A 24,905-nucleotide genomic window follows, 5' to 3' on the forward strand; every position below is an offset into this window, starting at 1 on the left:
GGCGCGTGGGGGAGGGACGGCCCGGGCGAGAGGCGCCGGCGCGCGCGCACTGGGGAGGGCCCCCGCCAGCTCTGCGCGCACCCGCCCCGGGGCGCCGGCCCCGCCCCGGACACGAACGGAGCCGAGAGCTCGGCGGAAGTGCCCGAAGGGCCCATGGAGCCCGGCGCCCCTCTGCCGGGAAGGAGGGCCGGCCGCCGGCACGGGGGCGCCAGGTTGCCGCGGGAAGGGGGGGCCGCCCCTCCGCGCACGCCGCCGCCACCCGCGTGACGGAGGGGCCGCTCGGACGAGGCTGCGTGAAGTAGACCATGCGGGCACACCCCTCGTGGAGCCGGAGCTCGCGCCCGCACGTGAGGAGCGGGCTGGGTGGCTCCGAAGGCGCCCGAGTCTCCACGGTGCGGGATCGGTTGCCCGTTCCGAGTTGTCGTTGAAAAGAAAAATGTAGCCACACTGCATTCATGACTCACCCACCCACCGCCCCGCTCCCGGGTTCTGGTTCTGGCCCGCGGGGAGGAACGTGGAGGTGCACGCGTTCTCGGGGTCACGTAGCGAAAGCCGCGTCTGGGCCCGGGGCGCTGGGGTTGCTGTGATCTGCGGGCCGGCGAATTCCTCGGGGCTAAGATAAGGAGCAGCGGGAGCCGGCCGAACTGAAGTCAGCGGACTATAAATATGACTCTCAGTCCACCTTTGGCTCAGCCCAGTGACCTCGTATACCCTCCCGAGGCCCATTCCCTCCTTTTAGAACACGCAGATAGCTGTCACTACCTCTTTTCTTCCTTTACCTCTCACTCTTCGTGCAAAATGCCGTTAAAAGTTTTCAGTGACCTGTTTATGAAGAAAGGGAAGATTTCTTTTCTTTTAAATCAGACGTTAAATGCCTAACTTCTTCGGTAAGTATTTCAACAAATACAGTGTTTGGTTAATTCATTTTTCTGAAAGTACTTTAAAATCTCTTGGAAAAATCGTTTACAATAGAAGAAAGAGAAAAGAGAATGTACCAGACACTGATATCTGTGTATTTACACGCTGGCCTGAGGGGGGAAACAACAACTCCAAAGTATTCCTTCATATTCAGCTGAAAATATTTAAATTCCCTTATATTCTGGTTTAAACTGTCTTGTGCTCTTTTCTCCTTTATCTGCTTTTGCCTTCAGAACCATCAGTGCCTCCATGCTACTCGATTACATTTCAGTTGTGTTCTCATCTTTTTTCCTGAACTCTTGAGCTATCTCGGTTTTGAGTCAGTGCAGTATTCTCAATGCACTGAAGGTATATTGTGATATCAGAAGTTCCTTGCATCCACGGAAGATGTCACTTTTCTTTCTTGATATCTTTACACACTAACCTTCTTTAATTTCAAGGAAAAGAGTGGACCTTATGTTCCCTCGTTGGCCAGAAGTCTCATGCATGTCGTGTGCTGTGACAAAACCATGGCAAGTGGACCTAGTGTGACTTCTGCAACCTAATTTGATTTGGGGGTCTAGAAATCAGTCTATAAGAAAGGCAGGAATCTCAGGTCGGAGCTTTAGGAAATCAAGCATGAAATGCACGGGTTGGTGATGCCTGACAAGTTTCATGCCGCTGAAATGATAGCAAAATGGCATCAGATTTTAATTCATATCCTTGCGTCTCTAAAAAAGATCCTTTTCAGATATTTGGGAAGGTAACTTGGTATTCTCATGTTCTCCTTAAATCAACTCACCCAGGCTTAAATCGGTGGCATATCACAGCCCACAGCTTGCCTACAGACAAGTGAGCTGGGCCAGGACATGGCTTGCTTTTTGGCTGCTGGCATGTATAAGCATGCCAGCCTGTTTCTCCGGTTTGCCTGCCCACTAAATGAACAGAGAGCCAAGAGCCGGAGGAGACATTGGACACGTATGGTCTGGCCCCCAAAGTCAAAGGCAACACTTCAAGGTCCAATTTAATATTCTGTAATGCAATAGAATCCTTTAAGTAGGTTAGTAGAAGGGACTGGAAATAGGCCTTTTCCTCTGGACAGTTAGTTTTATCATAGTCCTAAGAGGGGCAGTTATTGCCTGAGCAAATCAGGAAGCATTCTCTCCCAATAGGTCATGGCTCCTCCACCACACACATTTTGGTTTGGTTTGGTTTTGAGACCAGGTTTCTCTGTATAATAGCCCTGGCTGTCCTGAAACTTGTTTTGTAGACCAGGCTGGCCTTGAACTCCAGAGACTGCCTCTGCCTCCCAAATGCTGGAATTAAAGGCATAAACCACCACACCTGGCTTCAGAACATTTTTTTTCTAATCACCTATCTTACGTAAATACCCCAGATTTTGTTTTTATATTACTTTTTATTATCTGATATTACTTAGTTTGTGACCTGAGCCCCTCTACCCTGTAGGGTGTAAACTCCGAGAAAAGAAAGACTTGTAGGTCTGTTCTCCGCTCTCCTCAGATCGTAACACTCAGTGTTTGTTAAATGCTCAGTGCCTGGTGTCCTTAAATGAGTGAGAGAGATAAGCATGGATTTCCTCTGAGCACTTCTGTGACACTAAGACCCTTTCGGTGTTAGAAGGTAGCAGGACTGTGAAAAAGGTGAGGATTGGTCGGCGAAACTGGATTACATCATCCTTAGTGAAATAGGGACTTCTGCCTTCAGGGATCCAAGTTCAATAGATTAATCCAAGTTAATCCGTCCAAAGTCATTTTCCTGTTGTAAAGATTTTACGAGGCAAAAGGCAGCAGTAAGTCATTGTGGACATGGAGATAAGGGCTCAGTAAAGACTAGTGGAGAGATGCCCTTGGTGGTGACATTTAGGTTTGTTACAAACCCAGTATTAAATGGATAAACGTGTAATGTTATGGGAAGTAGAGGGGACATATGCAATTTTCAGCCTGGATACTACCATATCATTTTATTAATGATACTCCATCCTGGTTTACATACAGTATTTTATTTCTTATTTTTTTTTTACTTCTAAACAGTTTTCTTCCTTGTCTCCATGTTCATTTTGATTTGCTTCAAAGCACTTGTTTTCTGTGCCTGGAAGACGATTCCTGGGGCCATCGTTGAGGAGTAGCACCACTTGGCGCTACTTAATCGGTGGCCTCTGTTCCTCCCCCTTAGAACCCAGTCCTTTCCTACCCCAAGGCAGAAAGGAGCCACAGAACTTCTCCCAAGCACACGGCCTGACTTCTGTTGTATATCTCTCTTCTGTGTTTGTGTGGGGAACTCTGACCCTGGCCCTTATCTAAGAACAGCCCTTTTATGTATGTATTTATGTTTGTTTATTGTTGTTGGGGATGGTATATGTCTGGCATAGCCTGCAAGAAGAAACTTCCAAAACTGGTTCTCTCCTTCCACCATGTAGGTTTCAGGCATTGAACTCAGGTTGTCAAAGTTGGCAGTAGGTGCCTTCACCCACTGAGCCATTTCTTTAGTTTTGAGACAAGATTTCATGTATTCCAGGCTGGCCAGGAACCCGCTGGCAGAGGATGACCTGAGTGCTGGGATTACAGGCTTGTGCCACATCCCCAGGTTTATGCAATGCTGGTGCTCTAACCCGGAGCTGCCTACATGCGTATCAAGCACTGTACCTGGTAGATTACATCCCGACCCTCCGCCCTTTGTATTTAAATCCTGCACTGTCAGCCTGCCTAGACTGCAGGCTTCTCTGTCTAGTGTCAGGATTCACCCAAGTCCTAGGGTCCAGACTGGCCGCGCTATGTGCCTCTAGCTCTCTACGTCTACACTCTGTGTTCCTGGCTGTTCTAGCCATCTAATCAGCAGTTCTTTTCCCCATTTCCTGGGGCTGGGTATCCTGGTGCCAACTGTTCTCCTAGACTACCACCTGTTGTTTGCTCACTTCTCTGGTTATCAGGTGCTGCCTACGGGAACTGCAATTCCTCCCATCCCAGCTCCCACTCAGCCCAGCACAAATTGTGTCCTTCCCCATCCTGCTATATAGCTCACTACCCCACCTTCCCTGCATTGAGCGCAGTAAGCTAATGACCTGTTACCAGAAAAAATATATAATATATATGTATATATAGCATAAAATGTTATATAGAGGAAATACATATGTATATATACTGGATATACTATAAATTTTGTCTGACAAAAATATCCTGGCTTGCAGCTGGGCAATGCTGTTTTTGTTTTGTTTTCAGTACTGAAGGTGGAACCTAGAGCCCTTGCTTATGCTTCGCATGTGTCCTACCACTGAGCACCAGGCCCTTACCCTTGGTTCCTAACACACTGCTTAGCATCCCAGTGGGTAATAAATGTTCATTAAACGGTGACTGTATGACAGTATGGTTTAGGCATCATGTGGGCTCCTGTCTTCTCATGGCACAACTTTCATTGACTGCCTCTCACAGTTAATGTGAGACTCCATTTGCTTTTGAAAACAACTTTCTCACTTCTTTCAGAGAAACATAATTTCTCCAATAGCTAGTGCCTGCCTGTGTTTCTCTATAATGCCAATTGATTTTCTTTAGTTTGCTATGCACCTTAAAGCCTGTCCTCCGCACTGTTTGCCTGAACTATACTAGCTCACCTCCTAAGTGGTTATCCTCTCAGCGAGGCATGCCACTTTTCCTAGGCTTCTTCTAGTGAAACACCACATTCCCATTAAGTCTAGAAACCACTGCATTGTGATAACAATCTGTTAGACTTTTCTCCAAAAAAGATCATGCACCCCTAACCATTTATGTGTGAGTAGGTGCTTCTCAGCCCCCAGCCTAGGACAAGATGGCTAAGGGCATCAAAATACGAAAGGTATCAACATCTTTGCCTCTGCTAATTCATTGTTTTCAAAGTCCAGCTGGAGGAGGGAAGTAATCACAAACTGCTTTTCTTCTTGTCTCCCCACCCCCGCCCCACCTCCACACACCTACCATCATTGCTAGAGTCCAAGTGTGTGAACACCAGGGTTGCTAGGTTACCAAGGACGCATTATTCAAGCTCTGCCTTTCATGACTGGTATTGTCCAGAGTTGTTCTTTCTTTCTTTCTTTCTTTCTTTCTTTCTTTCTTTCTTTCTTTCTTTCTTTCTTTCTTTCTTTCTTTCCTTCCTTCCTTCCTTCCTTCCTTCCTTCCTTCCTTCTTTCTTTCTTTCTTTCTTTTGTATGTGTGTGTCAGTGTGTGTGTGTGTGTCAGGGGCACTTTTTAGAGACAGGGTTTTTCTGTGTAGACCTGGCTGTCCGGGAACTCACTTTGTAGACCAAGCTGGCCTTGAACTCAGAAATCCTGCCTGCCTCTCCCTCTGCCTCTCGAGTGCTAGGACTATAGGTATGCACAGAGTTGGTTTGTTTTTTGTTTTTTGTTTTTTTTTTAACACCTGCACATGTACCAAACACCATGAAAGTACTATTCCAGTTATCATCAGAGAGCCTAATCGGAGTGTGTGTGTATGTGTGCATGTGTGTATTCATGCATGCGTGCTCAAATATGTGCTTTGCTGGAGATCAAAGCCAGGGCTTTCCACTCCTGTTACATATTTCAAGCAAGAAGAATGTGAGCAGAGGCACTCAAAAGCTCTAAACAAAATGATAAGGAGACGGAATGAGGATTGTCCAGATTTGATAAGTACATGTCTTAGACCTGTTTTGAAATATTACACAACATAAACATGTACAGCTATTACATGTTAATCAAAGACAGTTTTTAAGAAATGAATTTTTAATTGCTTGATACTATGTACCTTTTAGGACAACTGGGAAGATATACTTCAGCATTTAATTTTCTGTTACAAAGTAAGTATATGCATAAATAAAAGGAAATCAGGACAGAGTATCGGGAGTGCTCTGAGTTGAAATCTAATGGACAGCTATTATTTCCTTCAGTAAATTTTACCTCATACAATGGGCAATAACACTTTTATAACCAGAAAACTTGGAGCTAGAGCAGTGGGTAGGTCATGGTAGAGGGCTTACCTAGCATATGCAAAGCTCTAAGTTCAGTCTTCAGCACCAGAAAATTTAAAACAACTGATTGTGATCCAGGTATGGTGATGTATACCTGTACTCTCAGAAACTGGGAAGTGACAGCAACCAGAAGTTCAAAGACATCCTCAGATGCATATGGAATTCCAGTCCATCCTTGGCTACCTGAGACTGTTCGAAAGAACAAAATAAGAGCTCAAGAGATGGCTCAGCAGTTAAGAGCACTTATTTTTCTTGCAGAATACCTGGGTTCGATTCCCAGCATCCACACGGTGGCTCACAACCATGCATAACTTTAGTTCTAGGGGATCTGACACCCTCTTCTGACTTCCAAGAGCACCAGGCATTCATGTAGTATGCACACATGTGCAGGCAAAATACTCGTACACATCAAATAAAAAAAATCTTTTCTAAAAATTGTTTAAAGAACAAAATAATAGTAATAACAATTGGATGGTTAAAAAAGATTGAGGAAGAAATGAAAATGACAAGCTTCATATTTGTCTTAATAAAATTAGAATTCCATATAAGATATGAAATTGAAGCTTCCATGTATTTGATTGATATGTTTTTCTTCATAACAAAAGTTACTGTTGTTCTTTCCGTAGTAACAGAGATATTATTGGTTATAAAATACGCTATTATTTTAGATTTTAAAAAACAAATAAAATATCTCCAATTAAACTACAACAAGTCAACAAGTGGAAGACATTGTGGTTTTGAAAGGTTTTCTAAAACATACATTTACAAAATGATAAAATATGAAATTTTGATGCATCCAGAAGACAAAATAACAACATACAGGCAAACAGTTTGAAATGTTGAGTTTTCTAGGTTTTTAATGTATGTTTTTTTTAGTACAATCCCTAAATAGTCATGGTATGAATGTTGAATCACACACACACAAAAAGGCAGTACAGTCGACTTCATATAAACATATAAAACAAACAAAAGTGAATAACTTATGATTCAGTCATATAAAGTTTAGAAGAAATACCACCATCAAGTCACATGTTTGGATTATATTGCAAATAAAAAATTGACTTCTGACAGTTGCTTACACCTTCAAATGTGTGATGACAAGAAAAGCTGGATTTTGGACGTCTTTATCTTTGGAGAAGTTGCACCAGGCAGTCAGTCTTGCCGCAGGAGAATGACTCCACTTCTGTCCCGGAAGCTGAACAATAGTGCTTGTTGCTTATGGGGCCATCAGGAAAAGCCAGCTGTGGATTTGGTTTTAGTACAATTAATTGCTTCCGCTGTATATAAAATTGAAAGAATTGGGTGCTTTAGTGCGGAAGAAGGATATCCTGCTGCACAGCGCCTATTTCCTCACACAGGCTATCACTGAGCTCTTTGCCCTTCATTTGAATGCATTGGATTATCCTGTGATGAAAGACCAAAAGGCTTTTCATTTTTACAGTCTCTTGTCTCCTATTTATCTGGCACCTCGCTGGAGATACCTGCTCTTCTTCCAAGCCTGGCTAATTGCTAGGGTGTCAGAAGGTAGTTAATGACTGACTTCCTTTTCACAGACTAGTTATGAGCCCCTCTCCGTTTTTATCATGGAGTGTCATTTCTCACCGCTGGGTTAAAAGAAAACAATGAGCTCTGTCACGGTTTCTAATGACAGATGCTACACATTTTCAATGCCAGTTTTCATCCCCTGTCCCCTGTATACTTGAAGACCATTAAGTGTTTTTATAGATTCCACTATGAGGAATTGTCCAGCCAACATAACAGCCACCTGACCTGCGTATGTGTGACTACATGAATTATAAACTAGTTATAAGTAATCAAGTATGGTGGCACCAGCCTATGAACCCTAGAATTTCAGGATGTTCTGTGGGTATAGTTCAGCGAGGAAAGTCTTATGCTAGCATACCAGGTACCTTGAAAGCCAAGGCAAAGTTCAAGGCCTGCTTGGGCAGCTTAGGAGTCCTGGCCTCAAAGTTGGTGGGGGTGGGTGGTGGGTGGTAATTGCTCAGTAGTATTAGGCCCTGGGTTCAATCCCCAGGGCCACCAAAAATAAACTTTTTTCTTTTCCAAGACAGGGTTTCTCTGTATAGCAGCTCTGGCTGTCCTGGAACTCACTTTCTAGACCAGGCTGGCCTTAAACTCACAGAGATCCACCTGCCTCTAAGATTAAACATTTTTTTTTTTTTTTTTTTTTTTGGTTTTTCGAGACAGGGTTTCTCTGTGTAGCTTTGCGCCTTTCCTGGAACTCACTTTGTAGCCCAGGCTGGCCTCGAACTCACAGAGATCCGCCTGGCTCTGCCTCCCGAGTGCTGGGATTAAAGGCGTGCGCCACCACCGCCCGGCAGATTAAACATTTTTAAAAGTAAATAAAACATGAAATTAATCCTATCAGTTTAACCTTACCTGCTCACATTTTCGCCTTCTCTGTAGCCGCAGTCGATGCTGGACCATGTAAAATCAGTGACTGCCAGGATGAGACAACACAGTGGACGTGTACATTTTCACTGAAATTTTTGATGGACAGGGCTCACTGGGAAGCTTGTGTATATCCGGCGAGCCAGAGCTCTCTAGTAGTTATGCTGCCAGTGCCAGGAATCCTGCCTGTAGCTTCTACTAGGAAAGTGTCTGGATGAGTCGTGCCAACAGAGGTTACTACTCACTAGACATACCATTTCGATTTACATGATATCTGGAGGCGGAGAGGTAGCTCAGTGGTTAAGAGCACATGCTGCTCTTGCAGAGGACCTGAGTTCAGTTTCTAACACTCAAGCTGGGCAACTCACAACTTCCTGTAACTCCAGCTTCATGGGGTCTGGTGCTCTCTTCTAGCCTCTGCGGGAACCCACATGCACATGCCCAGAAACACACACAAATAAAATAGTAAATCTTTTTTAAAAAATCCTGATGCCAATTTACATGAAATTTTTTTTTTTTTTTTTTTTTTTTTTTTTTTTTTTTTTTGGTTTTTTCGAGACAGGGTTTCTCTGTGTAGCTTTGCGCCTTTCCTGGAACTCACTTGGTAGTCCAGGCTGGCCTCGAACTCACAGAGATCCGCCTGGCTCTGCCTCCCGAGTGCTGGGATTAAAGGCGTGCGCCACCACCGCCCGGCTACATGAAATTTTTTTAACCACAATAAACTGTAAGAAATGTTACCTACAATTCTTTGATAATAGAACATTGGCCAAAATGCTAAATAGTGATTGCTTCTGGGCAGGAAACCATGATCACTTTTTCTTCTTTCTACTTAGTGTGTTTTTAAGATTTTATTTAATAAACACATACTTTTTTTTTTTGTTGTAGGTTTTTCGAGACAGGGTTTCTCTGTGTAGCTTTGCGCCTTTCCTGGAACTCACTTTGTAGCCCAGGCTGGCCTCGAACTCACAGAGATCTGCCTGCCTCTGCCTCCCGAGTGCTGGGATTAAAGGTGTGCGCCACTACCGCCCGACCATACTTTTCTTAATTAGCAAAAATTAAAGGTACTGGAGCCCATTCATTTTCTTTTATTACCAATTTCATGTTAAGGTGGTTTCATTGAGCACCTGTCTCTAGGAGGAGTAAGTCATTCTGAACCTAAGTGCTTCCTCAAAAACCACTGTCAAGCAACACTTTCCAGCCGAGAGTGTTACATCGTTACCCAGCCTACCACAAATGACATCAGATGTCCTGGAGCCCTGCTCAGCAGAATCTGGAAGAGATGGAGCATAATTGCCAGTAGTCCCCTCATCTGGCATTTGCTGGGTGTTCCAGGACCTGTATATTTGTAGGCTACAGTCCAGAGTTCCATAGTTGAACCCAACAAGTGAAGGAGACCTATGGATTCAAGAGGACTCTGATTTTTACCACTGAAGAGCAAACCATAAAAAGAAACCTTGTTTCCTAAAAGTTCAGGCACGATCATACAGGTTTAATTAGGGACAGAAGCTGTTTACAGCGAATTATAAACTGTATAAAGCAGACTTCAGTGGACACTCCCAGGGGATGGCCCATGCACCCTTCCCTTCCCTTGTCCAGATTCCACACACAGCTTGGTGAGGTAGGGTGTAAAAGTGCCAGCCAGAGGGACATTGCTTGGAAGTTTCCATGACCAAATTGTTCGTGGAAAGTCTGCCTTCCCTTTCTTGAAACTGGAGGCCAGTCCGACTGCTTCTGCTTCCATTACCAGCAAGACCAGGAATAGGCTTCAGCTTGGTTTGGTAGGAAGAACATCAATTTTATAGGGTCAAACTCTGGGCTGTATGTCCTACTTTTAGACCTAACTAACACAAAGCATGTCAGCCTCTCAGAATCTCCATTGTTATAGCTACAAAAAAAGGAGATAATACGTTTTTAAGAAGAGTGAACATAAATTTATTAGAGAAAATTGGGAATGAAATTCTGGGGGTAGAATAGGCTCCAAAAGAGGAATACTCAAGATAAATATTATTCACCTAATGGAACAGATGTGGGCATTGACTTAGCTAGTCCATACCAGTGGTTGGCATGAAGTCACTGCTCAGTTTTAGTTACCTTTCCTTTGCCTTCTAGAAAGTGATTTGTCCACTAGTATTTATGTTGAAGAGGAAAGAAAACAACTGTTAACACCTAATAAGCCATACTTCAAATACAGCCCAGTACAGTGCAGTGATTATCATATGACTTCTGCTGCAGCTTGGGCTAGGATCCAGTTCCTTGCCCCTGCCTTGCTCCAGAACCCCCCTAGAAAACTTTGGTTGCTCACTACTGGACTGTAATGCGGTGGAGGTAGGGTAGTGTCTTCTGCTTCTCAAGCAAGAGCACCTAACACTGAGTATGAAGTATTCAGTGTTGCAGAGACTCTTCATCATATTTTTTTCCGTAATAAGTAATAGGCCTGGAGGCGTCACTCAGTTGGTAGAGTGCTTGTGTCACACAGGAAGCCCTGGGTTCAATCCACAGCACAGCATCAGCTGGGCCTGGTGCTGCACACCTATAACCTCAGCCAAGAGAGATGGAGGCAAGAAGATCAGAAGCTCCAGATCATCCTCAGCTATATAAGTTCAAGGACAGCCCGGGCAACATGAGACCCTGTCTCAAAAAAAAAAAGTGACCACATATATATACACACACACACACAGAGCAAGAGACACAGAGAGAACCAGGTATGGTGATGCACAAGTTTAATCCCAGCACTCTGGAGACAGAGGCAGATGAATCTCTGAGTTCACGGCCAGACTGGTCTACAGAGAGAGTTCCAGGACAGCCAGGACTAGACAGAGAAAACCTGTCTCGAAAAAATCTGAAAACAAAACAAAAAATATGGGCTGGTCTGGTGGCTCAGCACATAAAAGCACTTGCCATTCAATCCTGATGGCCTGAGTTCAGTCCTGGGTCCCACATGGTAGAAAGAGAAAGTAGACTCCCAAAAGTTGTATTCTGACCTTTACGCATGCTTCATGGTATACCTGAGCCCACACTGACACATACCATGCATGCATAATGTAATAAATACAATGAATCAGGGCTGGGGACATAGCTCAGCAGTTAAGAGCACTTCCTGCTCTTGTAGAGGACCGGGGTTTGGTTGAGAACCGATCTCAAATGGCTCACAACTGTCTGTAACTCCAGCTCCAGGAGGACCCACCTCCTCTGGCCTCAGCAGGGATCTGCATACACAGACACATACTCTTACACATATTAAAAAACTTAAAATGGCCGGACGGTGGTTTCACACGCCTTTAATCCCAGCACTCGGGAGGCAGAGTTGGGTATGGATCTCTGTGAGTTTGAGGCCAGCCTGGTCTACAGAGCGAGATCCAGGACAGGAACCAAAACTACATGGAGAAACCCTGTCTCGAAAAAAAACCCAAAAAAAAAACCCAAAACAAAAAAAAACCCTTAAACTGGGCCATGGTGGCACACCTCTTTGATACCAGCACTCCGGAGGCAGAGGCAGGCAGATCTTTGAGTTCGAGGCTAGCCTGGTCTACAGAGCTAGTTCCAGGACAACCAGGACTGTTAAACAAAAAAATCTTGTCTCAAAAAAACAACCAGAACCAAAAAAAAAAAAAAAACCAGAAAAACTAAAAACAAAATTTAAAAAATTTTTGAAGTATGTAAAAGAAAGTAATTTGAAAAACAACTTGAAGGACATGGTTTTTTGATGTTGTTGTTTTGTTTTTCAAGACAGGATTTCTCTGTGTAGCTCTGCCTGTCCTAGAACTCGCTCTGTAGACCAGGCTGGCCTTGAACTCACTGAGATCCGCCTGCCTCTCCTTCCCGAATGCTGGGATTAAAGGCATGCGCTGCCACCACCGGCAGGATATGAGTTTTAAAATAAAACTAATAAATCAAAAAGAAATTTCACAATTTCTTTTGCTTTTATGGCTTCTTTATGGGAAAGATGCAGAAATATTTACTACTATATGAAAGTGAAATTATGCTGTGACGTGTCTATTTCCTACCCTAGACTAAGATCTCTTTGAGGCCACCCTGAAGTCTTACTCACCCAGATTAACGATCACTGTTTTTCTTTTTCTTTCTTTCTTTATTTTTGCAGCGCTGAAGTGAAACCCGGGGCCCGACACACGGTAAGTGAGTGCTCTGAACCATCCCTCTGCTCACTTCCTGCTAATCCTCATGCCTGGTTCCTAATAAGAGCTCAATGATGGGGAACCAACTCAACCGGCTTCCTCCCTGTGTCCACTAAAGAGAGGTGCAGGATTTGAGACTGAGTTCCTAATGGAGAGAGGTGTTTTAGGGCGAGGCATTGAACCAACCTGAACCTTGGCTTCCCTGCCTTGCAGGGTTATAAAGATTCAGTGAGAAAAATACAAAGTGCCAATCCCTAAACATAAACAAGGAAAATGTACTATAAAATAAAAATAAAAGGTGTCTTGTCTTCCTAGCTACTTAGTAGGCGAGACAAGAGGACCGTGTGAGCCTAGTTCTAGGCCCACCTGGGCAACAAAGAAAAATTGTTTTCTTTCCTTTAAAGTCACATCCTGATTATGAACCTACAAGCTAGAGATACACGAGTTATTTGAATCATCTGAAGCAACTCAAAGGGACCTAACATCTGTGGTTCAGATCTGAGCCACTGCCTGAGGCTGCTGTGATACCCTTTCTTCCTCTAACCTCCAGCTAATGGTAAATTCCATTCCACAGCTAGATGTTGTTAGCATTATCCTCACTCACATTCAACCTGGGCTTCTCAGATAGGAACGAATCAGCTAGAAGGTAGAGAAAGACAACCACTTGTTTGGAGGTGGGAGATGTAGAGCTGTTTCAACCTCACTTCATTGAGTAATCTGATTTAACCTCCCAACTCCAGGGCATGTCTTGGGTCCTGGCTCTGAGAACAGCCCTGAACAAAGGTTGCCAGTTTCTAACATACATGAACCAGGGAATTGGGACCCCAGAATGGGTAGATTCTTCATTCTAGTGGCCTGGATCCAGAGTAGCTTTACAAGGGCCCCTTGTTTTGTAAGGCTGAGGGTTGCTGGAATGGTCTAGGTTGGGAGAGGAAGCTAGATTGTAATCAGGAGAGCGAGCATTCCTATGTAAGCATTTCTGATCATTTGCCTAAAGGGATTTCAGGAGAGAAGGACCTAGAAAGCTGTAACTCCAGTCTTCTGTTGCTTTCTCTCTTTCTTATGTGAAATGAATACTTTGTGGTGTTTGATTTTGTTTTCTTCCTTCTTCTGGGGGCAGAGTTTGATGCAAGGTCTCATCCTAACCCAGGCTGACTTGACACTTGCTCAGTAGCCCAGGCTGAGCTTGATCTCAAAGGGATCTTCCTACCTCAGCCTCCCAAGTGCTGGGACTGTTGGCATGAACCATCATGTGGTACTCCATTCTTAAAGACAACCCCACTAAACCTGGATCCCAGGCTGGCTAGGCTCTTCTCCAGTGTTAGCCTACTACTTTTCACCAATTCATTTCTCTTCTCATCCACCAGAAAAATACAGTAAGCACAGCAGGAGAGGCCTCCGCAGGTGCTATTTAGAGGTGGGCACATGCAAGTGAGAACGATCACCACCATTTTCCTTCCTTCTGATCCCGGCTCACACTGCTTACTCTGTACCCACCTTTCTCCAAAAGTGGCACCTGCAATTGCTTCACTAGGGGGAACTAAACATGGAGTTGCAGGCTCCTTCCCAGAATCTAAAAACTGCTTGGAAATGATCTGCAGATCCTTTTATGCATCACATAGCTTTGAACTACAGCTAGATGAAAGGATAGTCAATTTGCACATGGCAGAGTATTCTAAAAATTTATGTAATAAAATGCTTTAGTTTTTTGAATAGAATTTGTTTGTGAAAAAAGGAACTAGGTTCTCAGCTAAGTGACAATGATGACATTCTTTCTTCTGTGTTTTTGTTTCCAAGCCTTTCCAGTTGAATGCCTGCCTACATCTGGAAAAATCAAAAGATAGAATCCAGTGAAAAAAAATGAAAAATTTAAATTTAAATCTAAAAAGCATAACCCAGCCTGCCTACCAAATGTGCTCCAAATAGTCATTTCTCACAAACTGCTTCCTGTGGAAACCAGTAAGAGAATACATAAGCAGAAAAATCATTAGCTAATGTAACAGTGTGGGGGGTGTTAGGGGAAACTCAAAGAAGTGGTCAACACGATGCTGTTATGAAGATAGGCACACAAGAGATGGGGAGGCCAGAACAACTGGTCAGGGGGGGACGTGCAGGCTCCACCAGAAATAATGGGACACCTTATCTGATTGTTGTGCAGGTCCAATGAATGGATGATCAGATCTGCTTTTAAAGGTCCCAAATGGGAGACGGTTGGAGGGAGCAAACCGGACACAGATCAGTTTGATCAGCAGACAAGAGCTGTCAGGAGTCAGGATCCTGAGGATGGAAAGAAGACAGAAAGGTCAGAAAGTATATTTGGCAACCTGGAATAATTACTGTTTGTCAGTAAGAACCACTGTGGAGCAGATAGGAGCTAAGATAACTCCATAATTCTAGTTTCAATGACAAGGTCGAACCTACAGTCCACAGGAAGACCGGAGACTCAGGGGAAGCAGTTTGGGTGGTAGGAGAGGGGCTCAGCCAGTGGCAGGTGCAGAGCCCCATTTGGAAGGGATGTAGCACATCAGGGCTATGGGATTTGTCTGAAGAAATGTAGGCACACTTCTTTGCTACATTGTGTGTTTGGACACATGGCATGGGTAAGCTGAGGGGCAGATTCAGAGGGCTTCAAGTACCCCAGCTATCCTTATTGGGTGAGCATTAGAGATCTGTGCTTGTGACTGGGCACGTCTGTGTTTCTTGCAGTGGTAGGGATCAAACCTAGGGCCTTTTATATATCTGTTTCACTCACTGAACAACATTCCCAGCCAAGCCAATCCCAATTTAAAGAGGCTCAAGGAGGGCCGTCGGGATGGCTCAACAGGTAAACTGTTTGTCATCAAGTCTGACAACCAAGTCACAGCCCTGGAACCTGCGCACTGGAAGGAGAGAACCACACCTGTGAGTTACCCTCTGGCTCCGCCTGGACCGCCCTCTCAGAATGAATAATTAAATACATTTTATAAAAATGGTTTGTGTAGCTCTGGCTGGCTGGAACTTACGACGTAGACCAAGCTGGCCTTGAGCTCACCTCTGTGAGCCTGCCTCTGGCTCTGTAGTCCTAGGATTAAAGGCATGCATCACCTCACCTGGTTAAAGAAGGGTAATAAAAATTTTTTTTAGGGAGCTCATGGATAAAGGGAAATGTATTAAACCACAGAAAAGATAGGCATAGACCTTTGGGAATGAGTAGATCCAGGAAGCTGGAGGAGCCTACCTGTTTGGAGACTATCTTTTCCAGTTTTTATTTCTCAATGCAAGTTGACTTTGTTTTCTCCTACTGAAGACGTTCTTGGATTTCTAGCATAACCACTAATGAGAAAAGAGGCTATTTCTGTTTGAGTTCCAATTTTTTTGTTTGTTTGTTTGTTTGTTTTTGTTTTTGTGGGTTTTTTCGAGACAGGGTTTTTCTGTGTAGCTTTGGAGCCTTTCCTGGAACTTACTCTGTAGACCAGGCTGGCCTCAAACTCAGATTTGGCTGCCTCTGCCTCCCAAATGCTGGGATTAAAGGCATGCACCACCGCCGCCCAGCTTGAGTTCCAGTTTTAATGCACTCTTGGGGAAAAGATTCTGACTTTCCTGCCTCTGTTCACAACCCCATTTCTTGAACCAGTCAATGTACTGGAAAAAAAGGCTAGGAAAGCACACCCTGTCATCCCTCCGCCCTGTGGAACAAGTGCATATGGTTAGACAGCCGTGGGACATCCAGACAAGCCTGAGGCTCCCAGAGAGGCACAAAGCAAAAGGTGTAGACATTGAATGGCTCAGAAAAGTAGTTGATTACCTCAACAAAAATTAATGGCAGGCTGTATCCTGTAACCCAAATCAGATGAACTCATAACCCTTATTCTCAGACAACCTTTGAGTTGCATTTTACAGAGGTGTTAAAAGTGTAGGATCATACAATGGAGTTCTCAGTTAGAAAACCAATAGTTCTTAAAAGAAAATAAATCTCAGAACAGTGCACGTAGTGTGACTGTAATGAAGTAAAACCCAAGGTGTTCGTGTGTGGGGGTGTGTAGACAAGCACAGATCTGTGCTTCCCAGACATCATACCCACACAACACTGCTGTCTCCCCAGGCTTTGGCCGACTGCATTCCAACTGTAAGAGTTTATTCACATTCGTCTAGTGCTATGGAATAATCCTTTTGTTCGCTGTGAAGACATGTTGCTCTCATTGTTAATAAAAAAGCTGGTTGGCCGATGGCTCGGCAGGATTTTCAGGGCAGAGAGAATGCTGGGGGAAGGGTGGAGTCAGAGGAGACGCCATGAGACACAGAGCGATGGGAAGTATGTACATGCGGTAAATAAACACAGATGAACAGAAATGGGTTAACTTAAGTTATAAGGGCTAGCTAAAAAACAAGCCTAAGCTATTAGACCAAGCATTTATAATTAATATTAAGTCTCTGTATGGTTATTTGGGAGTGGCTGCCGGGACACAGAACAGTTCGCGCACAATCTAGAACTGCTTGAACTCTGAACACTTTTTCCAAGTGAAATGTTTTAGAAGAAAAATAAAACTCTTGCTTTTCTCAGAATTCAGCTTCTTTCTTCTGTTGTCAGTCATTTCTTCCCTTTTATTTCCTTCCTTTGTAATCAGGAGTTTTCTTCAGTGTAGCCAAGGCTGGGCCTTCTCTTCTCCGCTCTCCTTACCTCTCAGGATTCCAGGTGCTTCCCTTAAACCCTTTACCATTCTTTTTCCGTCTGGCTGGCCTCCACCCCCAAACTTTAGTCCTTCAGAAGCTTCCAGGCCAGCTAGCCTGGAGTAGCCAAGGACAACAGGATAACCTTGAACTTCTGATCCTCCTGCCTCCACCCCCTGAGCACTGAGATTACAGACATATGTGGCCATACTCTCTTTCTACATCGCTGCAGATAGAACCCAGGGCTTCGTGTATGATAGACAAGCACTCTACCATCAACGACTGACATCCCCAGTCCCTTTAATACAGTTCTTATTTATGATATTTTCAGCTTGTGTTGAGTTTCCTGGGACATAAACAATCATACATCACGGAGCCATCTTTTGTCCAGGTTGTATGAATGGTTTAAATGTGGGTGAAACACGAAGAAGAAACACTGAATTCTGGATCTGTCCTCGGAAGGCTGATGCTTAGAAAGACTCAAAGCAGTATTTTATATAGATTTTCCAAGTCAGAGTTACATATTCCTTGAAAAGCAACTGCTAAGCTTATTTCATCTAGAACTCTCTCTCCATGAGCCTCTTGCCATCATTAGCCTGTAGAACAGCTTTGAATTGCCCAAATATTTCTCCCTCTTAGAGTAACCTGACACACATTACTTCTCTGGTTTGGCTGATTCCAACTTCCTGGAGTTTAAGTTCCTCGAAAGTAGATTGATTGTCTATTGAATCCACAGTCATGTTCTCACTGTCCAGAGCAGTCCCCTCGACACCTGGTGAATGCTCAGTGAATAGCTGTTTTATCCAAAGCATGTTTGGGGCATGGTTTCCTTCATCTTCTTCAGAGTGCTTCCTCCGGAAGGAGCATCCTTCCTTAAGCCTCGCTTTCCCTCCTGTAGGCTGTCGTGGGGTGGGACAGTGGAGCAGACAACACCCAGAACAGCCGTTTGTTGGTGGGGAGGGCACTAAAGCACCCGTGACATGATAGTGGATGGGAACACTGAGCAGAAGGGTTTGGGAGGAGATGGGGAGCACAGCCAAGGGATGAGGAGGGGAAAGAAAGGTCAACCCAAACTAAATATGTATGAAAATGCCATAAGGAAACCTACCCTGTAGGCCAACTAAAACAACACCAAAGCCACATGGGCCGGGTATGCATTGCTCAAGACCACTGAGGGTTAGTCGGGTGGTTGGTTTGTTTGTTTTGTTTTTTGAGACAGGGTCTCACCAGCTTGAGCTGACCTGGAACTCACAATGTAGACCACGCTGGCCTCTAACTCACTGAGATTAGGTTGCCTCTGCCTCGGGAATGCTGGGGTTAAAGGTGTGCGCTACCACCCCGGGCCATAGTGGTTTTGTAGCATCGTTGGGGTAGGAATTGGGGCTCTGTACCAGGTCCTTCCTGGGTCTCCTCATCTGGAGAGGGGTGAGGATCCTTTGGGAGGGGTCTTTTTTCCTAGGAAGGTGTCACCATCAGAAAAGAGCAAATATTTGTTTAATGAATGAGTGAGCAAAGAACAAGCTTGTTTATTTGTTTTTGAGACAGGGTCTTGCTATGGAGTCCTGGCTTGTTTGAAATTCGCTATGTAGACCAGGCTGACCTTCAACTTTCAGCCAGGTCTTGCTTCTGCCTTCCAAGTGCTGGAATTGCAGGTGAGAACTGCCATATGTAGCTCAGGACAAATACTTTTTGTTTTGTCTCCAACCTCTCCAGTCAAGGATAGAAATTTTGATGCAGGTTCACGATGCCAACTTCTGATTTCTGTGGTTCATATTTTTGAACTACTTGTTATATCATTTATTCTCACTGCTGTTCTCCCGGAAGACTGTGCATGTGGAGGGGGTGGGGAAAGAACAGGAGTGAGGAAATGCAGCAGGGTTGATGGCTTTGGTGCTGACAATAATGACTAACATTGCATTTTGATGAAAACCTGAATTGTAACTTGTTCAGAAGTCTTTACATTTGATTTCCAAAATAACTCTATGGTGCAAGTGTTATTACCGTTTTCAGATAGATGAACAGTTGAAAGGAGTCTCTTTTGATATCACTAAAAGAGTATAAAATAGCCTTGATCTAAGCCCAGGTCTCATAATGACAAAGTCCATATTTATTCTATGGCTTCTGGCTGACTCTGTAACAGGCCACTTCCCCCTCCAGACCTTAGTCTCACGTTTAGAAGGTCCCTGGATGACCTCCTAGTCACCTCCAAATTTAAATCCTATAATTTTATGAGATTTTCTTCACTGTCTATTTAAAAAATTGCTACTACTTCAAATTGCTATCACTCCTAAAGTAATGAGTTAGTCTGTTTGTTTGTTTATTTGTTTGTGTTTTGAGACAAGGTCTCACTATGTAGTCCTGGATGACCTTGAACTCCTGCCTCTACCTCTTGAGTCCTGGGATAGTTTGTGAGGTGCTAGGAATCAAGCCTAGGGCTTTGTCCATGCTGGGTTTTTGTTGTTGTTGTTATTTTTGTTGTTATTGTTGTTTTTTCTTAATTCCACTAAGAGATTTTCCTTTGCACTTGGAAAAAAAATAAATGAAAGGAATACAGCAACTTCGCTATATTTGAAGCTTTGTGGGGCAAAATAAAAATTAATCTGTGGGGTTGGAAAGATAGCTTGTTTTACTGTTGCAAAGGACCTGAGTTTGGTTCCCAGCACCCAAGTCAGGCAGTTCACAACTTCTTACAGCTCCAGGGAAATCCAATACCTCTAGACTCTACAGGCACCTATACCCACATGCCCATACATACACAGACACATACTTATACACATAGTTAAAAAGTAATAAAAATAAATCTTAAAGTTGGGGCTGGAGAGATGTCTCAGTGGTTAAGACCACTTGTTGCTCTTGCAGAGGACCACAGTGGTTCAAGTCCCAGCACCCACATAGAGGCTCACAATCATCAGTAACTCCAGTTCCAGGGGATCCAACACCCTCTTCTGGCCTCCAAAGGTACCAGGCACACAAGTGGTGAACAGACATACATGCAAGCAAAACACTCATACACATAAAATAAAAATAAATACATCTTTTAAAAATAGATAAATTTGCCGGGCAGTGGTGGTGCACGCCTTTAATCCCAGCACTCGGGAGGCAGAGCCAGGCAGATCTCTGTGAGTTCGAGGCCAGCCTGGACTACCAAGTGAGTTCCAGGAAAGGTGCAAAGCTACACAGAGAAACCCTGTCTCGAAAGACCAAAATAAATAAATAAATAAATAAATAAATTTGCAAATAAACAAACAAATAAAAAGTCTGGGCCAAACAAACAAAATAAAAGTCAGGGATTGCTCAGTGGGTAGCGACATCTGCTTCTAAACATGATGACATACGTCTGTACTTAGAATCCATGTGGCGGAAGGAGACTGCTGAAAGTTGTCCTTTGACCCCTACATGCACACCATGGCACATGTGCTCTTACACCTACCCCCCCCCCCACACACACACATGAAAAATAATAAAATAAAATAACAATTTAAAAAGAAACAAACAATCTGATCATAGTGTCTGTAGTGCCAGAGGCAGAGGCTGTATTGTGAGAACTACATACAAAATATTGGGCCACCAAGGAACTAAAAGCACCTCTCCAAAAAATGAGGCGAGGCCTGCTCTTTGCCTTATTAATTCCCTTTCTATAGAAAACATTTGTGTTATTCATACAACTTTGCTTAAGTAAAATGACTAAGTTGCTGTTGTGCAACAGACCCAGGAAACAATGTTTCTTATTCACAGGGCACTTTGTCTCATATTTTTATTTGTGGTCATCTAGATGTCAACTATTTTTTTATGACACATGAAAGAACTTTACACAGAATAAAAATCAGCACTTGTACATCTTTTTCTGAATTTTATTTTGCTAAAAAGAATCTACATGGAACAAAAAAAGAAGAAAAGAAAAAAGAAAAAGAAAAACATGCAAAATAGTTTTGTGCACACCTCTAACATATTATAGTCCACTTCAGAAAACTTACCAAAAAGAAAGGAAAAAGACCCAAAACAAGAACACTCGGGCTGAAGTTCACACTACAAAGCCTAGGTTCGTGGCACAGACACAGCCAGTACAAGTCATTCTGGTGCCAGAGGCGAGTGTGCATCGGCACACCAGATTAATGCCAACCTGAGAGGACAAGACAAACCGTGCTCCTCCCGCCAACTGGTAAAAACTGCTGCCTGTCACAGGAAAGCCAGGAGAGTAACCTGGACGTCACACAGCCTTCATCTTAACACTGTGCAGACTCACCCTGGGTACATTCTTGAAACTAGCTCCTTTCCCTGCCACCTTTAAGCTGATTTTTGGCAGTGCTGGGAACCAAAGCTGGAGCATCCTGAATGCTAGGAAAATTCCGTGCCATTGGATTATACCTAATCCCTAAAATGTTTTGTTTTTTAAAAATAAGAGTCCTTCAAGAATATACATGAACTGTTAACTATTTAAAAACAACTATTTAATATAGAATGATAGTGATGCTTTCCTTTGGGATATTTTGCTTTTTTTTCTTAAAGATCCTACAGAAAATGATAAATTACACAGGAGTGGTGTCTGTGCATATGTATACAAATCTTTAAAAAGAGATTTGATCATTAAATAGATACTTTTTCAAAAAATCAACTGCTTAGAACCTTTGTTTAGTCAGCAAACTCCTTATCCCTGTATATTTGAACTTTCCAAAATTAAGAGACGGCATAAGGTGCTGTTCTGTATCTCTGAACAAATCTCCAGGCTGTGTCAGCAGGATTTACTCAGCCTGGAGATTTGCATCAAAAGTGAAGAAGGGCTGTTTGGTAGGAGCACAGTTCGGGCCTTCCCCGTGCTGCTTGGAGGGGACTGGGGAGTCCATGCTTAGAAAAGCCATGGACTTCCTGCCAAGCTATGTCTAACTGGGAGATGACAGTCTCCTGGAAGCCTTAGTTCTCAAAAGAAAGAGGCTGAATGCATTCCTCAATAGCATTTCAAATGTGCAAAGAGAAAAATCCAAAACAGGAGCAAAGAGAGAGAGCAATGAGTCCGTAGAGTGCCTAAATGCTGTGCTCCGGTGAGAAACACGTACCATACACACACACACACACACACACACACACACACACACACACACACACACACACACACACACACACACACACACACAGCCTGTTTCAATGCCATTTCCAATGAACATCCTTCCTAACAGCACTTCCTAGAAAGAAAAGTGACCTACCATCTCCAAACCCAGAAAGGAAGCCACTTTCTTTACTTCTACCTAACTCCATGTATCTAAAAAAGACTCTGAAGTCCAGGTCTATTTCAATAAATATTCTAAATCCACTCAGCTATTTTCAGACGATTGGCCCAATTGGCAAATGTACCTTTTCCCCTCCTTGCAGCAGTCAGCATGATTACATAATTGGTGTGCTGCATTTAAAGGAACAAGCAAAGAGCAGGTGCAGCCCTGAAGGTGGGCATCCTGCAGCCCGTGCTGAGGTTGGCAGAGATCGAGTTCCTCTCCCCATGCACAGTTGGGCCTGAGAGCCTGTTCCACTATCCCGTGTTTGAGGCCATCTCTCTTTTCTTTCCACTGGGCCTGTCTGAGGGTGGGGATGAGGAAAATGTATTTCATCCCCACCCACAACATGAGCAGTCATGGGTGGGGGTGAAATACATGCACAGAACAGTCATGCTCAGGACCTTCTTCAAGCAAAACAAAGGTTAAGCCTGACCCAGAGTCCTTTGCAAACCTCTTCTGACACATTATAAAGCAAAACTGGAGAACCCCAATTTCACTTTGCCACGCCAATTCAAAAAGGAGCAAAGCCTTCCAGGGACATTAGAGGTTTCAGGCTGAAAGGGGGAGATGCAGAGAGAGCTCATCTTTTCTCAGTTGTCTGTGGCATGAGCCAAAGACCTTTCTGGAGCCTCTCCATTTGCCCAGTGGTGGCCCGACATTGCTTCAGACGTCTGGGCTCCCCGTACAGGTTTCCCATTTGTTCTACATCTGAAGTCCGATGTGCAGAGGAAGCCCTGTGATGCTGATGGAACAGCTCTTCCTTTTTTGGTGAGGAAGGCCCAATGGGTCTTAGCTTAGGAGCTCTCAGGGCCGGCTCTAAAAATAACCCCACAGAAATACTGTTTGGCACATCATTGTGTTTGCCAAGGAGCTCTCCAGAACTCTGCTGCGTGCTTTGGATTCTCCGTAACTACCCTGAGCTCTGTCCCTACACTGGTGACAGTGATGGCCAGGAAGGTGGATCATTTTTGAACATTGCTTTTTGTTTTTCATTTTTGATTTCTTGGAATCCTTTCCCAAAAGTCTGAAGTGCGGTTCCAGCCATGGATTAATTACTAGCTGGGTTTAGAATCTTCTTTTGGCTTCTAGTCTGAACTACGCAAATACACAATCTGTGTGTACAAGAAAAGACTAAAATTAGACTTCAAAAGGCTCAATCATTCCTCTCCCCCTCCCCCTTCTCCCCCGAGAAGAAACATCAGCTTCTTTGACTCCTTCATTGTCGGTAGCAGGAGCAGCCCAGGCCTGGCCCACACCAGCCACTCTGGGCCCCTACACGTTGATGGCATGTGCGTGCTTCTTGCACAGTGGTTTGTCTTTCTTGGAGTAGAATGGCTGACCCTCCAGATTCACATGGCAGACCTGGGCGGGAAAACAGAGTAGTGTGAGATGGGACCTTGCAGCATGGAAGACATGAGCAGAAGATTTCAGACTAGCACAACATGGCAGACATGCTCCTAATCCCAGCACTTGGGAGGCTGATGCAGAAGGGTCTTGAGTTCAAAGACTAAACTTGGCTGTATAGTGAGGTCCTCAGAACCACATAAACCAGGCTTGATGAGCGTGCCTGTAATCCTAATGCTAGGGAGGTGGTAGTAGAAGGATCAAAAAGCTCAAGGTCATTTTAACTGCTTGAAACTCAGTCTATAAAACATATAAATAGGCCGGGCGGTGGTGGCGGCGCACGCCTTTAATCCCAGCACTCGGGAGGCAGAGCCAGGCGGATCTCTGTGAGTTCGAGGCCAGCCTGGGCTACCAAGTGAGTTCCAGGAAAAGGCGCAAAGCTACACAGAGAAACCCTGTCTCGAAAAACCAAAAATAAATAAATAAATAAATAAATAAATAAATAAATACCAATGTAAGATAAACACTTCTGAAAAGCATAGACTTAAATAAATTAAATCTAGTGGAATAGAGAATACATGTGATTTTTTTTTTTAAAAAAAAAAAAGTCTAATTCATGCTATGCTGTGGGGAACAGATGAAGTCCTGAGTGAATGTATATTGTTGACATGAGCAGAGGCAAGTAAAGGACCCCAATGCCTCAGACCAATAGGAATAGCAAAGACTTCCCTGATCGGGCTCAGAGAAATGTCAAAGCAGTCCCCTGGTCTGTGCAGAGTTGACTGTGGTGGTTTGAATGAAAATAGCCCTCAGGCCCATAGGGAGTGATATTATTAGGAGGTGTGGGCTTGATGGAGTAGGTGTGGTCTTGTTGGAGGAAGTGTATCACTGCAGGTGGGCTTTGAGGTTTCAGATGCTCAAGCCAGGCCCAGTGGCTGGCTCTCTCTTCCTGCTGCCTGCTGATCCAGATGTGGAACTCTCAGCTACCTCTCCAGGACTGTGTCTGCCTGTGTGCGGCCATGCTTCCTACTGTGATGATAACAGACTAAACCTCTGAACTGTAAGCCATCCAATGTTTTCTTGTATAAGAGTGGCTATGATCATGGTGTCTCTTCACAGCAATAGAAACCCTAAGACATTGACCATGTGTAGGAAATATGGACCACAGCTTCCTTCTCCTGGATGTTTACAACCTGAGATTGCTCCCCTATAGAT

The 24,905-nt window shown here is 44.0% G+C and overlaps 1 protein-coding gene and 1 long non-coding RNA gene across 7 annotated transcripts in view; one reads left to right on the forward strand and one right to left on the reverse strand.

Annotated features, from left to right (window-relative positions):
- Nucleotides 1-72: 72 nt before the first annotated feature.
- LOC128107709 (uncharacterized) lies at nucleotides 73-16,981 on the forward strand. Its single transcript, XR_008217192.1, has 3 exons — nucleotides 73-887; nucleotides 12,402-12,432; nucleotides 14,594-16,981. It is a non-coding gene; the product is annotated as an uncharacterized LOC128107709 (long non-coding RNA).
- Nucleotides 16,982-20,919: 3,938 nt separating this feature from the next.
- Ldb3 (LIM domain binding 3) overlaps nucleotides 20,920-24,905 on the reverse strand; it is a 66,936-nt gene continuing 62,950 nt past the window's right edge. For all 6 annotated transcript variants that reach the window (XM_052733979.1, XM_052733976.1, XM_052733978.1 and 3 more), the window contains one exon: nucleotides 20,920-23,708. In XM_052733979.1, the coding sequence (XP_052589939.1) occupies nucleotides 23,619-23,708 (90 nt within the window). In that variant the 3' untranslated portion in view covers nucleotides 20,920-23,618. The remainder of the gene's footprint in view (nucleotides 23,709-24,905) is intronic.

This window comes from Peromyscus californicus, unplaced genomic scaffold, assembly GCF_007827085.1.
Source record: "Peromyscus californicus insignis strain IS unplaced genomic scaffold, ASM782708v3 Scaffold_12__1_contigs__length_115047231, whole genome shotgun sequence".
In the NCBI taxonomy this organism is placed as follows: domain Eukaryota; kingdom Metazoa; phylum Chordata; class Mammalia; order Rodentia; family Cricetidae; genus Peromyscus; species Peromyscus californicus.